At 36.4% G+C, this 18,493-nt stretch overlaps 2 protein-coding genes across 9 annotated transcripts in view; both read left to right on the top strand.

Annotated features, from left to right (window-relative positions):
• LOC113061585 (translin-associated factor X-interacting protein 1-like) overlaps positions 1-3,371 on the top strand; it is a 35,110-nt gene extending 31,739 nt beyond the window's left edge. For 4 of the 5 annotated variants that reach the window (XM_026230808.1, XM_026230809.1, XM_026230812.1 and 1 more), the window contains 2 exons: positions 2,395-2,501; positions 2,645-3,371. In XM_026230808.1, the coding sequence (XP_026086593.1) occupies positions 2,395-2,501; positions 2,645-2,756 (219 nt within the window). In that variant the 3' untranslated portion in view covers positions 2,757-3,371. Of the gene's footprint in view, positions 1-475; positions 641-992; positions 1,534-2,394; positions 2,502-2,644 lie in introns of those variants that run through there. The other variant, XR_003278382.1, reaches the window with a different exon arrangement.
• A 174-nt stretch (positions 3,372-3,545) lies between these two features.
• On the top strand, positions 3,546-17,876 carry LOC113061586 (nuclear transport factor 2-like). 4 transcript variants are annotated; one of them, XM_026230815.1, is made up of 6 exons: positions 3,615-3,692; positions 6,533-6,654; positions 6,789-6,895; positions 7,101-7,172; positions 14,107-14,205; positions 16,750-17,479. In XM_026230815.1, the coding sequence occupies exons 3-6, from the start codon at positions 6,800-6,802 to the stop codon at positions 16,861-16,863; spliced, it is 381 nt and encodes a 126-aa protein (XP_026086600.1). In that variant the 5' UTR covers positions 3,615-3,692; positions 6,533-6,654; positions 6,789-6,799; the 3' UTR covers positions 16,864-17,479. The 4 variants fall into 4 exon arrangements, with proteins under 4 accessions (XP_026086598.1, XP_026086600.1, XP_026086599.1 ...); XM_026230813.1 differs by lacking the exon at positions 6,789-6,895 and having other exon boundaries at positions 3,546-3,692; XM_026230814.1 differs by lacking the exons at positions 3,615-3,692; positions 6,789-6,895 and adding an exon at positions 3,892-4,037 and having other exon boundaries at positions 16,750-17,876.
• Positions 17,877-18,493: the final 617 nt, after the last annotated feature.

Below are 18,493 nucleotides of genomic sequence, written 5' to 3'. Positions count from 1 at the left end.
ATAATAATAATCTATTTGCCACTTAAGGAAATGTATTTTAATATAAAATGTGATTATATTACATTCTAGTCTGTTAATCATTTCATTATATGTATTAGACTGAATATAGCCTATAGCCTTTCACTTAAACCTGGTCAAATTGTCACCATTGACAAAGCCTATTGATGATATAAAGCAAGTTATCATCCAATCAACATTACATAGTCTAATAGTAATAAATTTAACTCTTTCACTTGTGTCCCGCATTTTCGTGCTAAATCACATCTACTACCCTGCAACTAGGCAATAACCAACTGGTCACCCTAGCCAGTGGAGGAAGCGTAGTAGAGGTGGGATGTCAGATTATTTGAAGATGATAAATATTAGCAGGGCTGGAGCTTTTTACAGAGTTCTGATTGGCAGGAGTGAGTTGCAGTAGTCAGAAGGTCGAGTAGAGAGGAGGTGGTTTGAGAGAAACTTTGCTTGTTCCTCACAGAGGACGAATCTGAGGATCCTGTGGTGCTGAAAATGGCTTTGCTGGTGTGTAGAGAGGATCTCACCCATCTTAAGTCCAAGTTCAGCTTAACCGCCTGCAATCTGAATACAGTGATGTGGTCCCATGACCAGACTAAATCATATTCATGAGGAGACTTTAATTAAGGTATGGAGAAGAAAAATATATATTAGTTTACGTACAGAATAATCAATTTACCAATATACCTTACATACATACAATTTGTACTTATGTATGTTAGAATGAAATATTTAAACTATTATATTGTTATGTTATTTTTATGATTTTGTTTATCTACACTACGATTTGAAACTTTGGGGTCAGTGCATTTTGTAATGAAGAATATTTTTCAGCAAGAATGCTTTCAATTAATCAAACACCCAAAAGAATGACTCTTAAACATTAATTCTAGATGGAGCTTAAAAATAAATAAGACAATAATCTATTTGATATGTGTTTGATAATCATATTTAATGTGAATTGTTTCCTTTTTTTTTAGCTGGAAACCTTACAGACAGACTTTGACCAATTCAAGTCTGAGTATGACACACCGCTCGAGGTTCATCATCATGTACTTGTGCAGAGAAACAGACTTCAAAGAGGTCTATAATGATAAATAAATAATCATAAACTGATAACTAAACATTATTCGAATCAACAGTGTTACACTCCAATCAGTCTGGGCTGCAACATGGCTCAGATAACAAACACATTGTTATAACTCCCCCACCAAACTGGGAACAATGTTCAGGTTACAGTATCTGAATATTCCAGTTGTAAGCTGTCATATCTGTTCTTTATATAGTGCAGTTAAGCTAATGTTTGAGATAATCTTATGTGTTGTAGACATACTAGGAGGCAGTGAGCGATGTAAAGAGCTCTTTGAACGTCAATCCGGCCAAAATGAAGTTCTTCAGTGGTCTTGTAAGTGTTCTTAATGTCAAAAATAACAATAGAGCTCTTCAGTGATGATATATTTTTGTAGGCCAACATTGAGGTTAGCATTACCCTGGTTCTCTCAATAAAAACTTAAAACCCAATCTTTCCAGTGGTGTTTGGATTATTGCAGAAAGAAATCTCTTTGACAAATCAACTTTATGCTATATATTTAGTCTAAATATAAAAAGAAATAATAAAAAAGAAGTTAAACATAGGGTATAAATGACCTAAACCAGCTTTGCTTGGCTGACGTAAAGTTGTTTTTTCACAGGGCACATCCAAGCTGAAGAAAGCAAATAAAGTCAGTTATAAAAGACAACTTATGATTGTTGTATGATTATTATCATAGGACATGTTATGTATACTATTTTCAGTGAGGCATTGAAGAAGGCTTGGTAATGGATGGTAATGGAGTGTGCATTGCTTATCAGACACTTTATGCAGAGGTCAGTTTGATGTTTTTGCTTAACAACATAATTTATATTTAATATAGTGACTACCATTCAAATGTTTTGGGAACGGTATTTAAAAAAAAATGTTGTGCTCACCATGACTTCATTTATTTGCTCAAAAATACAGTAAAATAATTATATTGTGAAATATTATTACAATTTAAAATAACTTTTAAAAAATGTAATTTATTCATGTGATGGCAGAGCTGTCTATCACATGATACTTTAGAAATCATTCTTATAGGCTGATTTGGTGCTTAAGAGTCATTTCTTATTATTATAAGTGTTGAAAACAGTTGTGATGCTTAATTAATAATTTTTTTTCCAGGTATTTTTGACAAATATCAAGTTCAAAAGATCAATGTTTATTTGTATTAGAAATATTTTTATAGGCATCTTTATAGTTTCTTTCCAAAAAAATCCTACTGACTAAAAAGTTTTGAATGCTACTGTATATATAAATATATTAAAACAACATAATGTTTTGTGTGCATGTTGTTCTCACTCCAGGACACAACTGGAAGACACGAAGTGTTCCTGAGTCTAGTTAAAAAACAAGCTACTTCTGAGAGGCCGCAGTACAACAGTGAGCTGAGAGTGCAACTGGAATGCAAAGGGTGAAAGATCATCATCCATCAAACTGTTTACAAAATTAGAATAAGTTATAAGAGATCTCAGTGTAAAAGCCACATTTAACTAATCCTGTTTAGATTTCGATAAATGTCATAGTTTTGTCCTGTTTTGCGTATCCTCAATGTAGAGAAATGGATGCAGAGCACCTCTGGGCTGCCTTCAAGACTATCCATCCCTCACTGGATTCTGAAACTCTGGACTGGAATATCAGTGTAGTTTTTTCAGACAAAGCGGTGTGAATTACAAGCTCTAGCTTTGAACGCAGAAGTTGTGCTACAGCGTCTCTCTGTGGCTAATGTAAAAAGGGCAGGGCCAAAGCGATGACCATTTGTTACAAGCACATTTCCAATCTTTTTATATAGCACACTACTACATATACAAACCAACCACAGCACTAAGGTATAGAAACACCTCTGTATTCATAGTTTGCATATTGTTATGTAATTAGATAAATCACATATCGAGAATGAAACAGTAATACAATTATTTTAAAATATAATTTAAAATGCTTCTGTATGTTGCTTTAACATGTTTTTGCTTAAAAAGAAAAGTTACCGCCATGCTTGTTATATTGATCTTTTATATCTAAATCAACGAAGCTCTATTAATTTGTACTGTCCACTACAGATTACTTATTTTCAGGTCAGTAAATGGTACCTTTATATTTATTTGCTTGTCAGTTTTATTTAATGTATTTTATTTTATTTAATTGAATGTAATTTATTATAAACAAGAGCTCCATTTTTCACATGGTAAATGCAAAGAAGCACTGCATTTGTGAGACTAATTGAAAACTAAACTGAAATTTTCTGCACATGTAATTTTATTTAACAGAACAGAATTTAAGCTTTATTAGTGTTTTTGTGCCACGACAGAGCGGGAACATATGTGACGTAGCCACGCATACGTACTAGACTGTTTCATTCTACCGTTTAATGCCGAGGAGGTCTCTAGCATAGACAGTAAAAGCCTACACGACCCTGAACTAGGAAGCATGCAGCCTCGGTAGGTTGCAGCCTTCCGTTTGCGACTGGCTGTCAAGAACCAAAATTCAAAGCAGTGCAGTGTGTAAGCGCTTTGCGCATGCTCAAACTGAAGAGGCCGCTCAACTTCTGTTCTCCGCGCGCTGGAGTCGCCATAACTGGAACCGGGGAATCGGTTTAGGGCTCACGGAGGTAAGATGATGACCACATATTATTTATAAGTTAACGTTGCATTTACGCTGCAGATGACTACTTTATAACTACTTTATGTAACGTAGTACTGAGGCTTTTTGTCAAGAATAATGTGAAAAGGCTAGCGAATAGGACACGCCTATAGGACAGGAGCGTGCACGGGCCGCGCTAGGGTGTCGCGCCTGCACTCAGCTCTTATGGCTCTGGGGTATTTTTAGAACGGAACGAGGGTGCGTTTGGTCCAAGTTGACCGTGGATCGTTACTGTTCAAACTCCGAGTCCATATTCAAAAAGCAAGGATCACTTCAACGTAAAACACAACTTCATCGCATCATTATTTAGCCGGTGAGCGTGTTGTAGACAGACAGCCCAGTGTTAGCACGTCTGCGGCTAAAGCTAAAATGAATCAGTCTACAGCGAGCCATTGAAAGCTAGCTAATAATCTTAGCATGGTTACTTTTAATCGTTAGTAGCATTCTTGATTAGATAGTGGCTGTAGTTTGACGGAAATGATTTTAACCTCAATTTGGACATCTTCATATGGTCACCGATTGATTTTTAAATGAAGTTAGAACTTGCTAACCGACCAACTAGTGCTAAGAGTCCGTAAAATCCATCCGAATGCTTTTATATGTCAGTCATCAATGTAAGTGTCATTTTGATCGACTTTTCTAATTTGTCAGTAATCAAACTAGGTTGGTCAGTGTAGTGATAGCCATTTAAACAATTACTAACGTATGCAAGAAGGTGTAGTTCTAGATTTGTCATCAACTGCTCTAAATAACTAAAGACACATTTTATTCCAGAACTCTACTTGTTAGATGTCAGTGGAAACTATGGATATAAGACTATTTATGTGTAAGTTTGAAAGGCTCAAGTGAATTATGGCCCAATCACATGATATATTAACCAGTCAAAAGTTGCTGACAAATCAGTATAGAGTTTTTAAAAGGGTGGAGCAGGAATGTGTTAAATTCCATGTGCTTCTAAATGGAAAGGAGTTTAAGCCCCATTCACATGAAGGACAATAATTATAATGATGAAGAAAAAATAATGTTAAATCTAAAAGAATAGAGAATAGGGTAAGGTACGCACTACTGTTATAGCAATAGTGACACATGGGAGCAATGTTGGAGCTATGTTGTATGATAAATTATAAAAATACCTACAGTCAATGTTCGTCTTTCCAACTTTAAAGAACTCAAACATTTAGATATAACTTTAATAATAAACATTATTGTTATTGTGGATTGATGTGAACTCTAATGTTATCAGTACCATTATCTGATTGGCTTTCAATTTTAGTATCATTCATCGGCTGAAAAAAAAAAATGATTGCAACAATATCATTCCTCTTTGTCGTTATTCTTTTAGGTGTGGACTTTCCTATTCTCATGGAAATAGAACAATTATTATTTGTAGTTATCTTTATAGTTATCATCCTGGGTGAAAATGGGCCATTAATCAAGCCTTTTTGGCCTGATCTGTTTGGCCTTTAAAATTTTGTGTGATTTTGTTGACAGTTTGACAGTCTTCTTGACAGATCTACGTTTAATGTTTTTTGCCCACTATAAAGCTGATAGACCTTATGTGCCATAAAAATATTAAGCGCACAGCCATTTTTAGGATTTTGTCTTTGAGCTTCTGTTTTTGTGGTAGCTCTATAGTGTCGCTGTTGAAGAGTAATTAGCTGGTGAGGTGGATTTACTTACTGTTGAGTTAACAAAACTTATCATGAGCATTGTAGCAGGGCTATGCAATTAATCGAAAAAAAAAAACAATTAAATTTCAATTTTGGCCTCCCGACAATTATGAAAATACAATAATAGAGACAAAACGATTATTGGGCCCCATTCTGCCCCCTTTTGCAGTGGTATGATTTCTTTCATGCATAAAAGCCCAATTTCCCATGCAAATCAGTAAAACCATGTAACGTGACATTAGCAGAATGGGACGTGCTTGATTTATCGAAGTATATTTTAATCATGTTTTTAAAAGCGTGAAAGAGAACTTAGGGTGCTCCTCAGGAAGAGATATAGCCTAAGCCCAGAGGCGGAACACAACTCGGACATGTGAAGTCATATTATACCTCAAAAATGTGTCAAAATGTTGCGGTTGGTGATTTTTTTCATATATACCTTCGTTTGTCATGTAACAAATGAACGTAAAGACTTGAGAATGAAAATATGCGTGTAATGGTAATTTGGATCCGTGTGGCTCTTAAAGTGACAGTGGGCTATGTTTTATTTTACATTTGATTATTTGTTTCTGTAGGAGGTTGTAGCACGCTACATGAACCTTTTCATATAAACTGCAATAAATACACGTCAGAGCCAAACTGAGACAAGACATTAAATGGTATAGTGAATAAATGAAATAATCATACTGCTTAATACTTGCATAAAAAAAAACATTAAAGCACAGTTTGTTTCATTTGTATATTTTTTTATTCTGTTGTATTTGTCTTAGTTTTTATTACTGACAGTTTAATTATTTTTTATAATTTTGAGCACTTTTTTTTTGCTTGTTTGAGCTCTTCCATGTTGTTATCACATGACCAACCATATCATGCAATTGATAAATTAACTTCACATATTGCTTTCAATCAGTGTGCGATGGATGCCCTCAATTACAAACAAAAGTACATCTTAAGTCCAATAGTGTAACAAACACAAAACAAACGATAGTGACCAGTAGTACTCGCTGGTTACTATTGGCTCAAAAGCCAGTGCACCTTTAAATGTAGATGAAAATTTCAGGGGTTTTTTTCTGTCTTGTCAGTTGTTGTCAACCCTCAGTCTGTCATATACATGGAGTCATTTATTCTGTCTTTCCACCAGTGCCTGTAGCAGGGTAAATCAGAATGGGAGACAAGCCGATTTGGGAACAAATAGGATCCAGCTTTGTGCAACATTACTATCAGCTGTTTGACACTGACAGGACTCAACTTGGATCGATATATGTGAGTATTGTATTAAGCTCTTTTCTGCAGGATAGTTCTCTCTTAGTGAGAGAGATGTCAAGTAGTAATGTTTCAGTGTCTCTGCCTTTCCTTCATGTTAGAGTTCAAAGCGTCACTTGGTTTATGTCTTGCAGAGTGACGCTAGATGCCCAGTAACAAACAAGTTTTGTCGTGTGTTCAGCAGAGGAATCTTTTCAGGCCAGAAATGTGGTTCTCTACTGGACCTTTAAAAAAGCCTAAAGTGCTTATACATGATCCTATTTTTTCAGCAACACATGTTAAATGATATATCACGTGTATGTTAAACAATACTTATGTTGAGGTATATTTTAGTATATAAATTATTTAATATGTATTTATTAAAAGACTGGTGACATTACTGCTCTGCTGTCTACTTTTTGGCGGCTTTAGGTCAACTATATGTTTTTTTTTTTTCCTTGTCCTAGATTGATGCGTCATGCCTTACGTGGGAGGGTCAGCAATTCCAGGGAAAAGCAGCAATTGTCGAAAAGCTTTCTGTAAGTATTTGCGTGCGTTTTGGTAGAGTTGGCTTTTTGATAAGTTAGGGTTCATATCTTCTAATTCATTTGTTAAAATAGAGGGTGGGAGTTTTCGCACTATCAACCAATACCAGTAAATACCATTAGCAAAAAATCTTTCAAATTGACCATATAGTGTGCATCCCCAATTAAATATTGATCAGATGTTTAATTACCACATGTATTGTATATCTGAATCAGAAAGAGTTTTATTGGCAGGTGTTTTTATACATATGAGGAATTTGTTTTGATGACCGACGCTTCCACAGCACAGACAAGAAGGACAGTGACAAGACACAGATAATACAAATAGGTTAAGTAAACAGGAAATAACAACTAGAGGTCGACCGATATTGGATTTTGCCGATATCGATAGCAAGGTTGGACCGCACTGGCTGATACCGATTAATTAACCAATCGTTTTTAAAATGGATACTGAAAAAAAATAATAGTGCTTTATTTACAAAAAAAAAGAAAAGAAAAACGCTACTGAACCATACTAATAGTAGTAATAATAATAATTATAATAATAACAGTAATAGTAAATGTTGAAATTACAACACTCTAATAGGGCCCTATGAAATCAGTTAATTTTTTCCTAAATGCCATTTTATTTATTATCAAATTCTGTTATTTAATTTTTGTGGATTCAGTTTTTTCCACTTTAATTTTACTCCACTCCTTTTTTAATAGTTAAACTAAAGTTTATTAATCATAAAGACCAATTAAATAAAATCATCTAACTTATACATTTTCAAATCAATTTAATAAAAGTTAAACAAAAATTACATGATTAGGGTCCTATGAAATATTTTATTTTTTCTCACCATATTTTTTTATTGTTACCAAATTCTGTTTTAGCATGTCTTTTTTTTTATTTTTATAAAGAAGCCTAATTATTTTTTCCCCCTCAAAAATTGTGTATTGAAATTTTTATTGTCATCAAATCAAGGCATGAAACATTAATTTTATTTTATCTTTTAATTACTTAAAATTAAGCAAACATTAACGTTTAAAAAATGTTTTTTTTTTTCATTTTAGTAGTAGTAGTAGGCTATGTACATGTACATTCTACTGAACAATATACTTCAAAATCGGACTTTTATTTTGACGGGTTGCAAAATAAATGAGTAGCTTTTACAATTATGTGCATGTGATATGTTGCTTTTGCTCAAATCAAATGGTCAAATGCTCATGAAGTGACTCACAGAGCAGTTCTGGAGATGTTCTTCATGTGTTTTTTTTTGTCCTCATTTAGTCAGACCGCAGACGCTGAAATCTCAGTGAGCGTCACATGTTAATCTGTGAATTCCATTTTTTATGAATGGATTCTGCGATTACGTCTGCGTTTTCTGCATCGCGGGAAACATAGGTCCCTACAATTATACCAGCTCAATGTATACTCTCACACTTTAACTGCTTCTATTTAGGGATGGGCATTTTGGGAAATTTCTCATTTCGATCATCGATAGGTTTCAAAAACGATTAATCGATTAATCGGGGGTGGGGCTTATGCGGGGCATGGCCATAATGTATTTAATGGAATTTTTTTTGAAGATTGTTATGAAAATGAAAAAAAAAAAAAAATCTGACATTAAAATCTGTATGAAAACATGAACACATGATTAGAACAGGTTAGATTATGATTCTGATGAAGCAATGTTATTAATAAAGGAGCAAGAAATATCTGCATGAGGTGAAGAGTATACCAATAAATGGTAGCTAATTCTATGACACATCCTATGATAAATCAGATAACTGAGATACAGACGTAACATTACAACTTGTATCAGCACAATAAAATGCTAAGTTATGCGTTAGACTGAGACAGAGAGAGACAGAGAGAGACAGAGAGAGAGAGAGAGAGAGAGAGAGAGAGAGAGAGCTCCCTCTGATGCGTTTTAATGACAGCGCGCTGAAAGATGGGCAAGGACAGATTTTACTATAGATCCCTATAAAGTTCTCATTATAAATGTATGGCAGATTTGTGCTATATTTTCATCTACGTTATTAAGTTTAATAGTTGTAATTAAGTTTTATTAAGTTAAGTTTTATTTTCCATAAACCACCTGCGCGTTTTCGAAGACATATGAATTGCATTATGCCCACAAATATGACGGCAAAAAAAGCTTGGCTGCATTATTATAACATCAATAATAAAATAATAACAATTATAATAGAAAAATAAAACATTTAAGAGCAATATCATTATCGGGCATTGCTTATATGAGCATGAAACGAATCGCTGATATGCAGCGATTTCAGCATAATTGTTCATGTTAATTAATCAGACACTAGCTCTTGCAACTTTTATCTGAAAAAAATTCGCCGATGCAGATGTGAACTTGACCGAAAGTGTAACTCGGATTGCGCTTTACATTATTATTTACCAGCATGGAAATCACTGATTATTGCTAAATAATTGAATACAATTTAAAATATAGATAAAAACTATGACAAACAAATTGATTTCGTCATCTCTACGAATATGTTTAAATTAATTAGGCTACAAATATATCCAGTGCATTTTTATTTTATAAAGACCATTTCATTATTTGATTTAAAAATTAACACAGAAAGATACTTTTTCTTTTTTTAGCTACTTTATTCAACTGCATTTTTTTTTAACAAAACATTGTCTTCCAGTATAACTTTAGCAGCATATTTTGATCCAGCGGTGAAACGTAGTTTTTAAAAGATAAAGAAAAAAGTTCACAAAGTTTAACCAACCACTATTATAAGATATAAAACAGAGACCAAATAGCAACTATGGCTAAAACTCAAAACTAAAATAATTATTATTTAAAAAAAAATTTATATTATATTTACCACAACCGGTGAAACATTCAAATGTCTATTCAAAAACATAAGGTGCTCTACGTGCTCAGATGAGAGCCGAGGGCGCAGCCTGTTCACATTTAGAGGAATAAATTCGCTCCGCTGGAACAGATGTTGCAGGAACAGCCAGGCACCACTAAACCTTCTCTGTCCCTGAAACTAATGGGCAGCAAATCTTTCACCACCATTTCAGCGAACAGCTTTGTCGTCTTCTCGGTTCTGCCTGCGTTGCATTTAGGTCTTATGGCAAGTGATTCAATACTCGTCTGAGTTGCCGCTCTGTTATCGCCAGATATTTTATGTACACATTTTAGATGATAGCGCATTGTTTTTTTTTGTAGATGTGTGTGACAGCTTGGTGCTGCACATCTTACCCTGAACTGTATTTTCATTGTTCTTCTCAAAGGGAAACCAGCCATCACTATGTGACTTTGAGGCCATGATTATCTGTCTTCTTACGTATTTTGAGGCATCAAGTGGGAAGCTAACCAATCAGAGATCAGGGCGCCGCCCAACGTGCTGCCATAACCAATAAAAAAATAAAAATAAATAAATAAATAATTTCGATCATCGTTTACTTCTATTATTGAGCACTTAATGATTGTCTAATCAAAATAAAAGAGCAGCACTGAGTCTAGGAGAATTCACCTGTATCACACACACATACAACTCCACCAGTGGTCTAAAACAGTTTATTTATTGACCAAACGAACACAAGTTTACTTCAAGAATGAACAATGAGCCAAAGATAATTTTGAAGTTCAGTGTTTAAAAAAACAAAGCAAATGGAAAGAGCGATCTATATTATAGCTCTATAAGTGAAGCATACAGACTTTATTAGAGCCACAGAAAGACAAACGTTTTGATGGAGATGCTCAATATGTATTTCATTATGTACATTAACAACGATTCGGGGCAAATATAATTTAACTTAATGGAAAACTATGTGAATTGTGCTCTAAGGAGGATTTTCTGTCTGAAGTGTCTCACTCTGTTCAGCGCGCAGCTTCACATGTCTAAACCCACAGAATGTGCAGTCAGTGATTTCAAGCACTAAATGCCGCTCTCACACTGTATAATGAAAACAGAGCCTTCTCTGCTGTTCCAGCAACGGACCCAACCCGGGAAACTTATCAGCCGCTCCAGCAAAGGCCAAAACGCGGAAAACTGTTGGCATGGATTTTTGCCGATAACCAATTGTTCCAGCAATCAACTATTGGTGCCGATTAATCGGCAAAACCGATAAATTGGTTGGCCTCTAATAACAATATGCAGAAAAATAAATACACAATATACAAAGTAGACAATGGATGGTATTTGTGTGTACAGGTGTGTAATGTACAAATTCAAGGGAAAAAAAGTATGTGTGTTAAAATAAAAAATGGCAAGTTAATTGTTCATGAGATCGATTGCCTGAGGGATGAAGCCGTTCTTATGCCTAGCTGTTCTGGTGCTTGGTGCTCTGTAGCACCGAGCAAAGAGGAACTGTGCTGGAGGTGTTAATAGATCCATGTAGAGAAGGTCAGAATTGGTGTGAAACAGGGTTTTTCAGACCTGCAGTAAAACTCATTCAAATTGTTGCCAGTTTTTGATTCTTCACAGTGCTTGTAGTTGATGTCTTTCAGTCCTTTCCACACTTATGCAGGGTCACCGTCAGCTTTTTGGAGTTCCTTAGCCAATTTGAACTCCTTTGTTACTGTTTTTGTCCTGTTTATACAAGACTGTCCCCAGCCCTTTATATGTTATATGTCTTATATGGTCTGACGGAGCAGTCTGAGTTTTGCAGTGAACCACGGTTATTAGTTGTAAGTTAAATGAGTCCTGGACCTGGTAGGGATGCACATATCTTCACAGAAACTGATGTATGATGTTACAGAATCGGTGAGCTCTTCCAGATTGGTGGCAGCAGCTTCAAAACACTCCAATCAGTGCTGTCGAAACAGGCTTGTAAATCCTGCTCTGCTTCATTTAGTCCATTTTTTTTATAGTCCTTATTACTGATTTAGCTGATTCACCAGATGGATGCTAAGCAGCTGTGTTCTAAAGCTGTAGGAGCTTGATGAGAACCCTGGCTCACTTCCCACGCTTGCACAACATAAAATGCTTGAACAGCACCACTGCTCCACCAACTACAATGTTCAGCTAAACGTCAGAGTAATCAAAAATCAGTAGAAGATGTGTGGTGTGTACTGTCAAATGTTTAGCAGTTAATCCCTGGTAAAACTTATAGTTTTTGAAAAACCTCAGTAGGGCTGGGTATTGTTCAAGATCTTTTGATCCGGTGCCAATTTCGATACCTCAGTTTCGATACCTGTTCCTAACGATACTTTTTTCGATACCATATGTTTTAAAATCCATTTCAACATCAACACAAATACATTAAACACAAAACTTTTATTTTTCACCTTAATTAAAAAAAATTCTGGTAACTCTTCACACTCAGGATAACATTATTAATACAACTGGTTGTGCTTTTTGGAAAGGGGTGCGCCATTCAGGGGCTGACTGGGACCAAAAAGTTGCCCTGGACTTTCTTGCACACAGCAGCCCACCACATCATAGCGCAAACGACCCTGTTTGGATGTGATTTATTAATTTAATATTTAAGTAAACAGTTTTGGGATTTTAACCAATAGTGCAACTGATCCTCCATTGAAGAAAAAAGAAAAAGAAAAAAAAGAACAGCAGCTGACAGCTGTTCATTTAGCGACTCCTAGTGAGTGATACATGCTCATCAAGACACAAACATTCTTCTAGAACTCACACTTTGCGAATCATGCATGAAACAGAAGTTTATAAACTCAAACGATAACTTTATGTGCTTTACAGATGAACTTGAAGTCTTTATTCATTCGAGATGTTCAATAATAGATAATCTTTGGCTTGGTAATACAAGTTCACGATCCGATTAGTGAACCGATGATTCTTTTGAATCTATCTTTACAAATAATAATTTTATTGAATGAATTCATCTTTCGCGTATCGTAACTTCTGAATGAACACATAATCGCACAATTATATCAAAATAATTGTCCCTGTAAAGAATTCTCGTAAACAGAGTCGGTTATGTTTTAAGTGAACGTATACAGTGGCCTGCTGCTTAGAGAAATTCGCTGTACCGGATAAATCTTTCTCTCTCTCTCTGTTTTTTAGACTACGTGTAAGGGGGTGTGTTTCAAGATACACAATGGAGTATACCAAACTAAACAGGGAAGGAGGGCAAAACACTCATCCAAACAAATGCTTCATTAAATTGGTGGTATTGCCAGCTTTGGATGCAATACTCTTATTGCATATGTTGCACTTTGATGACTCGGCATCCACTTTTATAAAGTGTAGCCACACTTTAGACCTCCTTGGCATTGTAAAACGGAAAAGTTTTGAGAAAAAACAGCTACACTTGTGTGACTGCGATAATCTTCAGAAATCCTCCCAGTCACGTCACGTGGGGGTGGACAGCCAATCACGACGAATTTAGGTCCTTACATGCACGTATTCTACAAGCTCACACAGACACAGCCGCTTGGCAAAAAAAAAAGAAAAACGGCTGCTTTGCTTTTGGAACCGAAATTTGGCGCCGAAAGATAAATAACTCTTAGTATCAAAGTTTTTCTTTGATACCATAAAGGCATTGAAGTTCAGTACCCAGCCCTAAACCTCAGTCAGGACAAACTAACAGAAACATTAAGCCATATGTGGTGCCGTCTTGTTCTCCAATATGGCAAGATATGAAGTATATTCCAGGGAAGTCGTGGCCTAATGGTTAGAGAGTCTGACTCCCAATCGAAAGGCCGGCAGGAATTGTGGGTGGGGGGAGTGCATGTACAGTTCTCTCTCCACCTTCAATACCACGACTTATTGAACCCCCAACTGCTCCCTGGGCACCGTATCATAAATGGCTGCCCACTGCTCTGGGTGTGTGTTCACAGTGTGTGTGTGTGTGTGTTCACTGCTCTGTGTGTGTGCACTTCGGATGGGTTAAATGCAGAGCACAAATTCTGAGTATGGGTCACCATACTTGGCTGAATGTCACTTTCACTTAATCAGTAATATATTGTATTTACCTTTTTTTCAGACCCTGCCCTTCACAAAAATAGCTCACAGCATCACCGCACAAGACCATCAGCCTACCCCTGATAGCTGCATACTGAGTATGGTAGTAGGCCAACTAAAAGTAAGTATTTTCTAAATTTAATTTTGACCTTTGACAGATATGCTATTGCAGCAGCACTTGAGGTGAACACTTCAAACAAATATGTATGTGATAAGGTCTAGGAGGGTATATTCTGGTATAATCATAGTGGCATTTAAATAGAGAGTGGTCGTGGGCAGGTTAAGCCTGTCTTGATTTTCCTTTTGCTCCACCTAATGTGACAATACTGCGTATTCTGAAAGATTTTATAAGCATTTCAGAGCTGTAGTGTATGTGTGTTTGTCTGTCAGGCGGACGATGACCAGGTGCTGGGCTTCCACCAGACCTTTCTGTTGAAATGTATCCACACTGCCTGGGTTTGCACCAATGAAGTCTTCAGGCTTGCCCTGCACAACCTTTGAGCTTAAAGACTCTCTGGAGTCACATGGCCTTTCCTCCTTTTCTTAATGTCTGTAAGGATCAGTGTCCTTTTGGGTTCACGCACACCGTACAGGCCTCTCTACTAACAGCTTTAAGTTGCGTTCAGATCAAGTGTCTGTATATATTTAGTAGTGGGAATGCTATGACATGTCTTTTTGTTCATGCAGGTTTGCTTGGTGTGTTTGTGAATCTGTTTGCGCTTTGCAGCAATAAAACAAACGAAAGTCATTCATTTTCAATGTTGGCCAGTTTTGGTAACATGAATGACAGTGAGGTTTAATTTGAAAAAAGTTTAATTTAATGAGCAGCACCAACTGTGAGTGGTGACTAACACCTGTATCACACATACTCCTTTTACAACCATGACCTGCTCTCTCCGTGAAGATGCGGAAATTTCAGCAAAGGATAAATGGATTTGCAGCTCTAAAAATCGCTTGCAGTAGCTCTGCTACTAGATTTATTTCAAAATGGCAATCCATATACAGCTATGAACAGCTGTTCCTTCATCTTGGCTGAGCTTTCAGCGTTGTTACGGGAAAGGATGAAGCTAATTGGTTAGTTCTTGTCATATGACCCACGGTGCGCTTGCGGCATTCTGCAAAGTTGAGATGTTTTTAACTCGGTGCGGTGTGGACGCGCCTGGAAAAAACGAGCGCATCGTCACTTCCATTATGAGCACGCATACCGCTCGCCTACATTGGAAATAACGAACTTGAGCATGCAAAAAAAGCGATATGTGAACGGCCCCTTAGAAAGCATGCATTGTGAAGGGCGCTCTGAAAAGCAGCAACGCTTGCAAAAGATTAAAACCTCTATTAAAACAGATGTCCAAATGAGCGTACCGGTACGCTAAAAGCACATTCTGGGCGCACGGAGAGGTGGCAGTACGCTCGAGCTATATTTGGAAGTGGCGGTACGGAGTACCAGTGCGTACCCGCCCACTTAAATCACTGCCACAAATACAATTAATGTTGAATATGTGATATACAGCCACGGGATCAGTAGCATTACTTTAATTTCAAATCCAAACATTATTGCTGAAAATGTTTCAGGATTGTGATTATTGTTTTACACAGTTTACGCAACTGTTGTGCTGCTTAATTTTACTTTAGCAAAAAAACAAAAAGTTGTAAAAGTGCCTCTTCCCGCACTCAAAACTAGACGTCTGTTGATGAGAGTCTTAAACGAGGACTGGTGGGACGTGGTCGTGTTCCACTTCACATACGCTGAGTGAAAGGGGAGGTTTATAATTACAGGACACTTATTTATGACACTTTATTTACTAGGAAGAACACCTTGTCCCGCGCGTCATACGTCATTACACTGTTTGTACGTCACTGCGCACGTGCAGTACTTTCCAGTTTCGGTTTTCAATCCGATCAAGTGTTTACATGTCCTCTCGCTCAGATTACAAAAGGGATAAACCACCCCTTACAATCCAATCGAAATTTTAGTCAAACATTTTAAACATTTTTATTCTGATTGTGCTTCTAGTCCTATTATGATCGGATTAGAAGGGTCCATGTTCTGCTACTCAAAATACTTTACAGATCATTTTTTTTTATAGCTTGTTAAAATTGCCACTTTTAGGATATGATCCAAAATGCATTATTTTTGTGTCTTCCCCTTTCAATGCAAATGAGCCGGTGCTTGTTCAAGCTCCAGCAGTATATGGCATGTGTGTATTTAATAAAAACATGGTCATAATAACTTAATATATGGCCAGCTTACATTACATTTAATAGGGTATGCCTTGTTTTAGGTCATTGTTCTACATGTGTTGATTCATTAGTGAAGATCATTTAAATTCAGGACTAGATTTTGTCATGTTTTTATTCGTTTCACCATCATCAACCAAAGTATGCTGTAATTATGTCAAGACATTGTCTTTAGCTGGGAAAAAAGTTAATATTGTGACAGACTACGAGCCTTTAATTAGTCATGGTTCCTTAATGCAGCTTTTGTCTTTACTTTGCTGAACTAATATGCTTTGAAACTTGCTGAACATGTCTGAAAACTTGCATGTTTTTAGTTTAACAGCATTTGAATTTTACCCCAGGTTTGATTCCGTTCTCTTTAATGTAGTGTTGCAGATGTATGAGAGCCTCCATTTATTAAAGTCTCCTGTGTTTCTGCTTTGTCTAGGCAGATGATGACCCCATCATGGGATTCCATCAGAGCTTCATCCTGAAGAACATTAACGAGGCTTGGGTTTGCACCAATGACATGTTCCGCCTGGCGCTGCACAATTTTGGTTAAACGCCCCATGGCTAGCAGGAGGGAAGTGGGGGAAGGTGGAGGATGGGGTTCTGCCCTGATGACACCTGAACCTGTCAATCAGCCCTTCATTCATCACCCTCAAGAGAAACGGCTCCGGATTACAGCAGTCAATCACAGAAAACCTGCAGGCATATACTGTACTGCCTCTACTCTAGAAATGACATGTTTCTTTAATGAAAGCCCACACATCCATCAAGCTGACCCTTTTCCTTCACCAACCTGCATGATGATGGGGAACTTAAATATCAGCGGACGCTCAACCAGGACAAAAACGTATTAACCTAACCTCGGGTGTTTGATATTTACATTTTAGTTGCTGATTTTGACTTGGAAATTACAACCGTCTTACTGCCCATGTTTGCTTTAGTACAACATGTTCAGCTTGTTTTTAGAATATGCTCCTTGTAGTTTAAATACATTTTTGTTTTTGCCCCACTTGAAAATTGGTGTGACGTCAGGTGGCCCTAGCTATCAAAAGAACACCCCCCTAATTTCCTCTTCCCATCAGACCAGTGTGCTTCCCACTTTCTGCTCACTGTTTAATAATCACCAAGCCAAGATACACAATAAAACATTTGAATTTTTCTTAACATCATCATCTTGTTCTTCCCCCCCGTCTGGTTTTGCGTCTACCTTATTTTTCCCCTTTTTTATGCTTGTCTTTTCATGTTTTTGATACTGCTTCATATTAGATTCTATCATTAAGATTATAGATTGTTTTGAGCAGAGCAGAACACGACGGAGCTGTTATTTCTCTTTTTGAAGGTGGCCAGTGTTTCCTGAAGCAGTTGTTTAGACTAAAATAATAATGTTGACTTATTTGGAAGAACATCACTATGATTAGCAAAGGATCACGTAAATTTTTTCCAACATTTTTCCTAACCTTTAAAAATGGTAGAATCATAAATGGATGCTCTTGTTAAAGAGGAAAAATCATAAGCATCCTCCAGTTATGCCACATCAATAAAGCAAGTTTCGCCAAGTTTAAGAAAGAGTTTGAAATCAGATTATTCTTTAATTTTCCCTTTTGTTTTAGTTCAGAGGTTTTGCTTCCCTTGTTTTCCAATTATTCAAATCTTGAAGTAATGGGATGTGGGATGTTATGTTTCATGAGCTTGAATGAATGTAAATGTCATTGAGTTTGTAGTGTGGCCAAAGCTGTTAGCACCTTCCATATTTAGGATTACATTTTGATATTTGGAGTACAAGAAAGGATCACAGACACAAAGCCTGAAACATGACTAGCTTGTGGAAATATGATATGGCTATTTTCTCGTTTACGCTCAAGGAGTTATGTTCACCGTTTAGGATAAGAAAAATCATATTCACAAAAGGCCTTTGTGCCAAGTGATGGTACAGATATATTAGAAATATCTTTTTTAGAAAGTATTCTGCATTGTATCTTTTTGCACTGAAATATGTAGACTGGTCTGCTATGACATCAATATAATGAATCATTTTCTTGCATTGTTTTTGCTGGAATACATGTATTGTACATGTACTTCATGCTTGTTTGACCCTGCAGATATCCACTCTCTGTGGTTTAAGGGCAAGAGCAAAAGAACAATTGATTTTCACAACAAAAACAGTAATACGGTAATACAATGTG

The sequence above is a fragment of the Carassius auratus genome, chromosome 43, assembly GCF_003368295.1.
Source record: "Carassius auratus strain Wakin chromosome 43, ASM336829v1, whole genome shotgun sequence".
Lineage (NCBI taxonomy): Eukaryota > Metazoa > Chordata > Actinopteri > Cypriniformes > Cyprinidae > Carassius > Carassius auratus.
The sequence above is the reverse complement of the archived record's forward strand: the minus strand, read 5'-3'. Positions and strand labels throughout refer to the sequence as shown.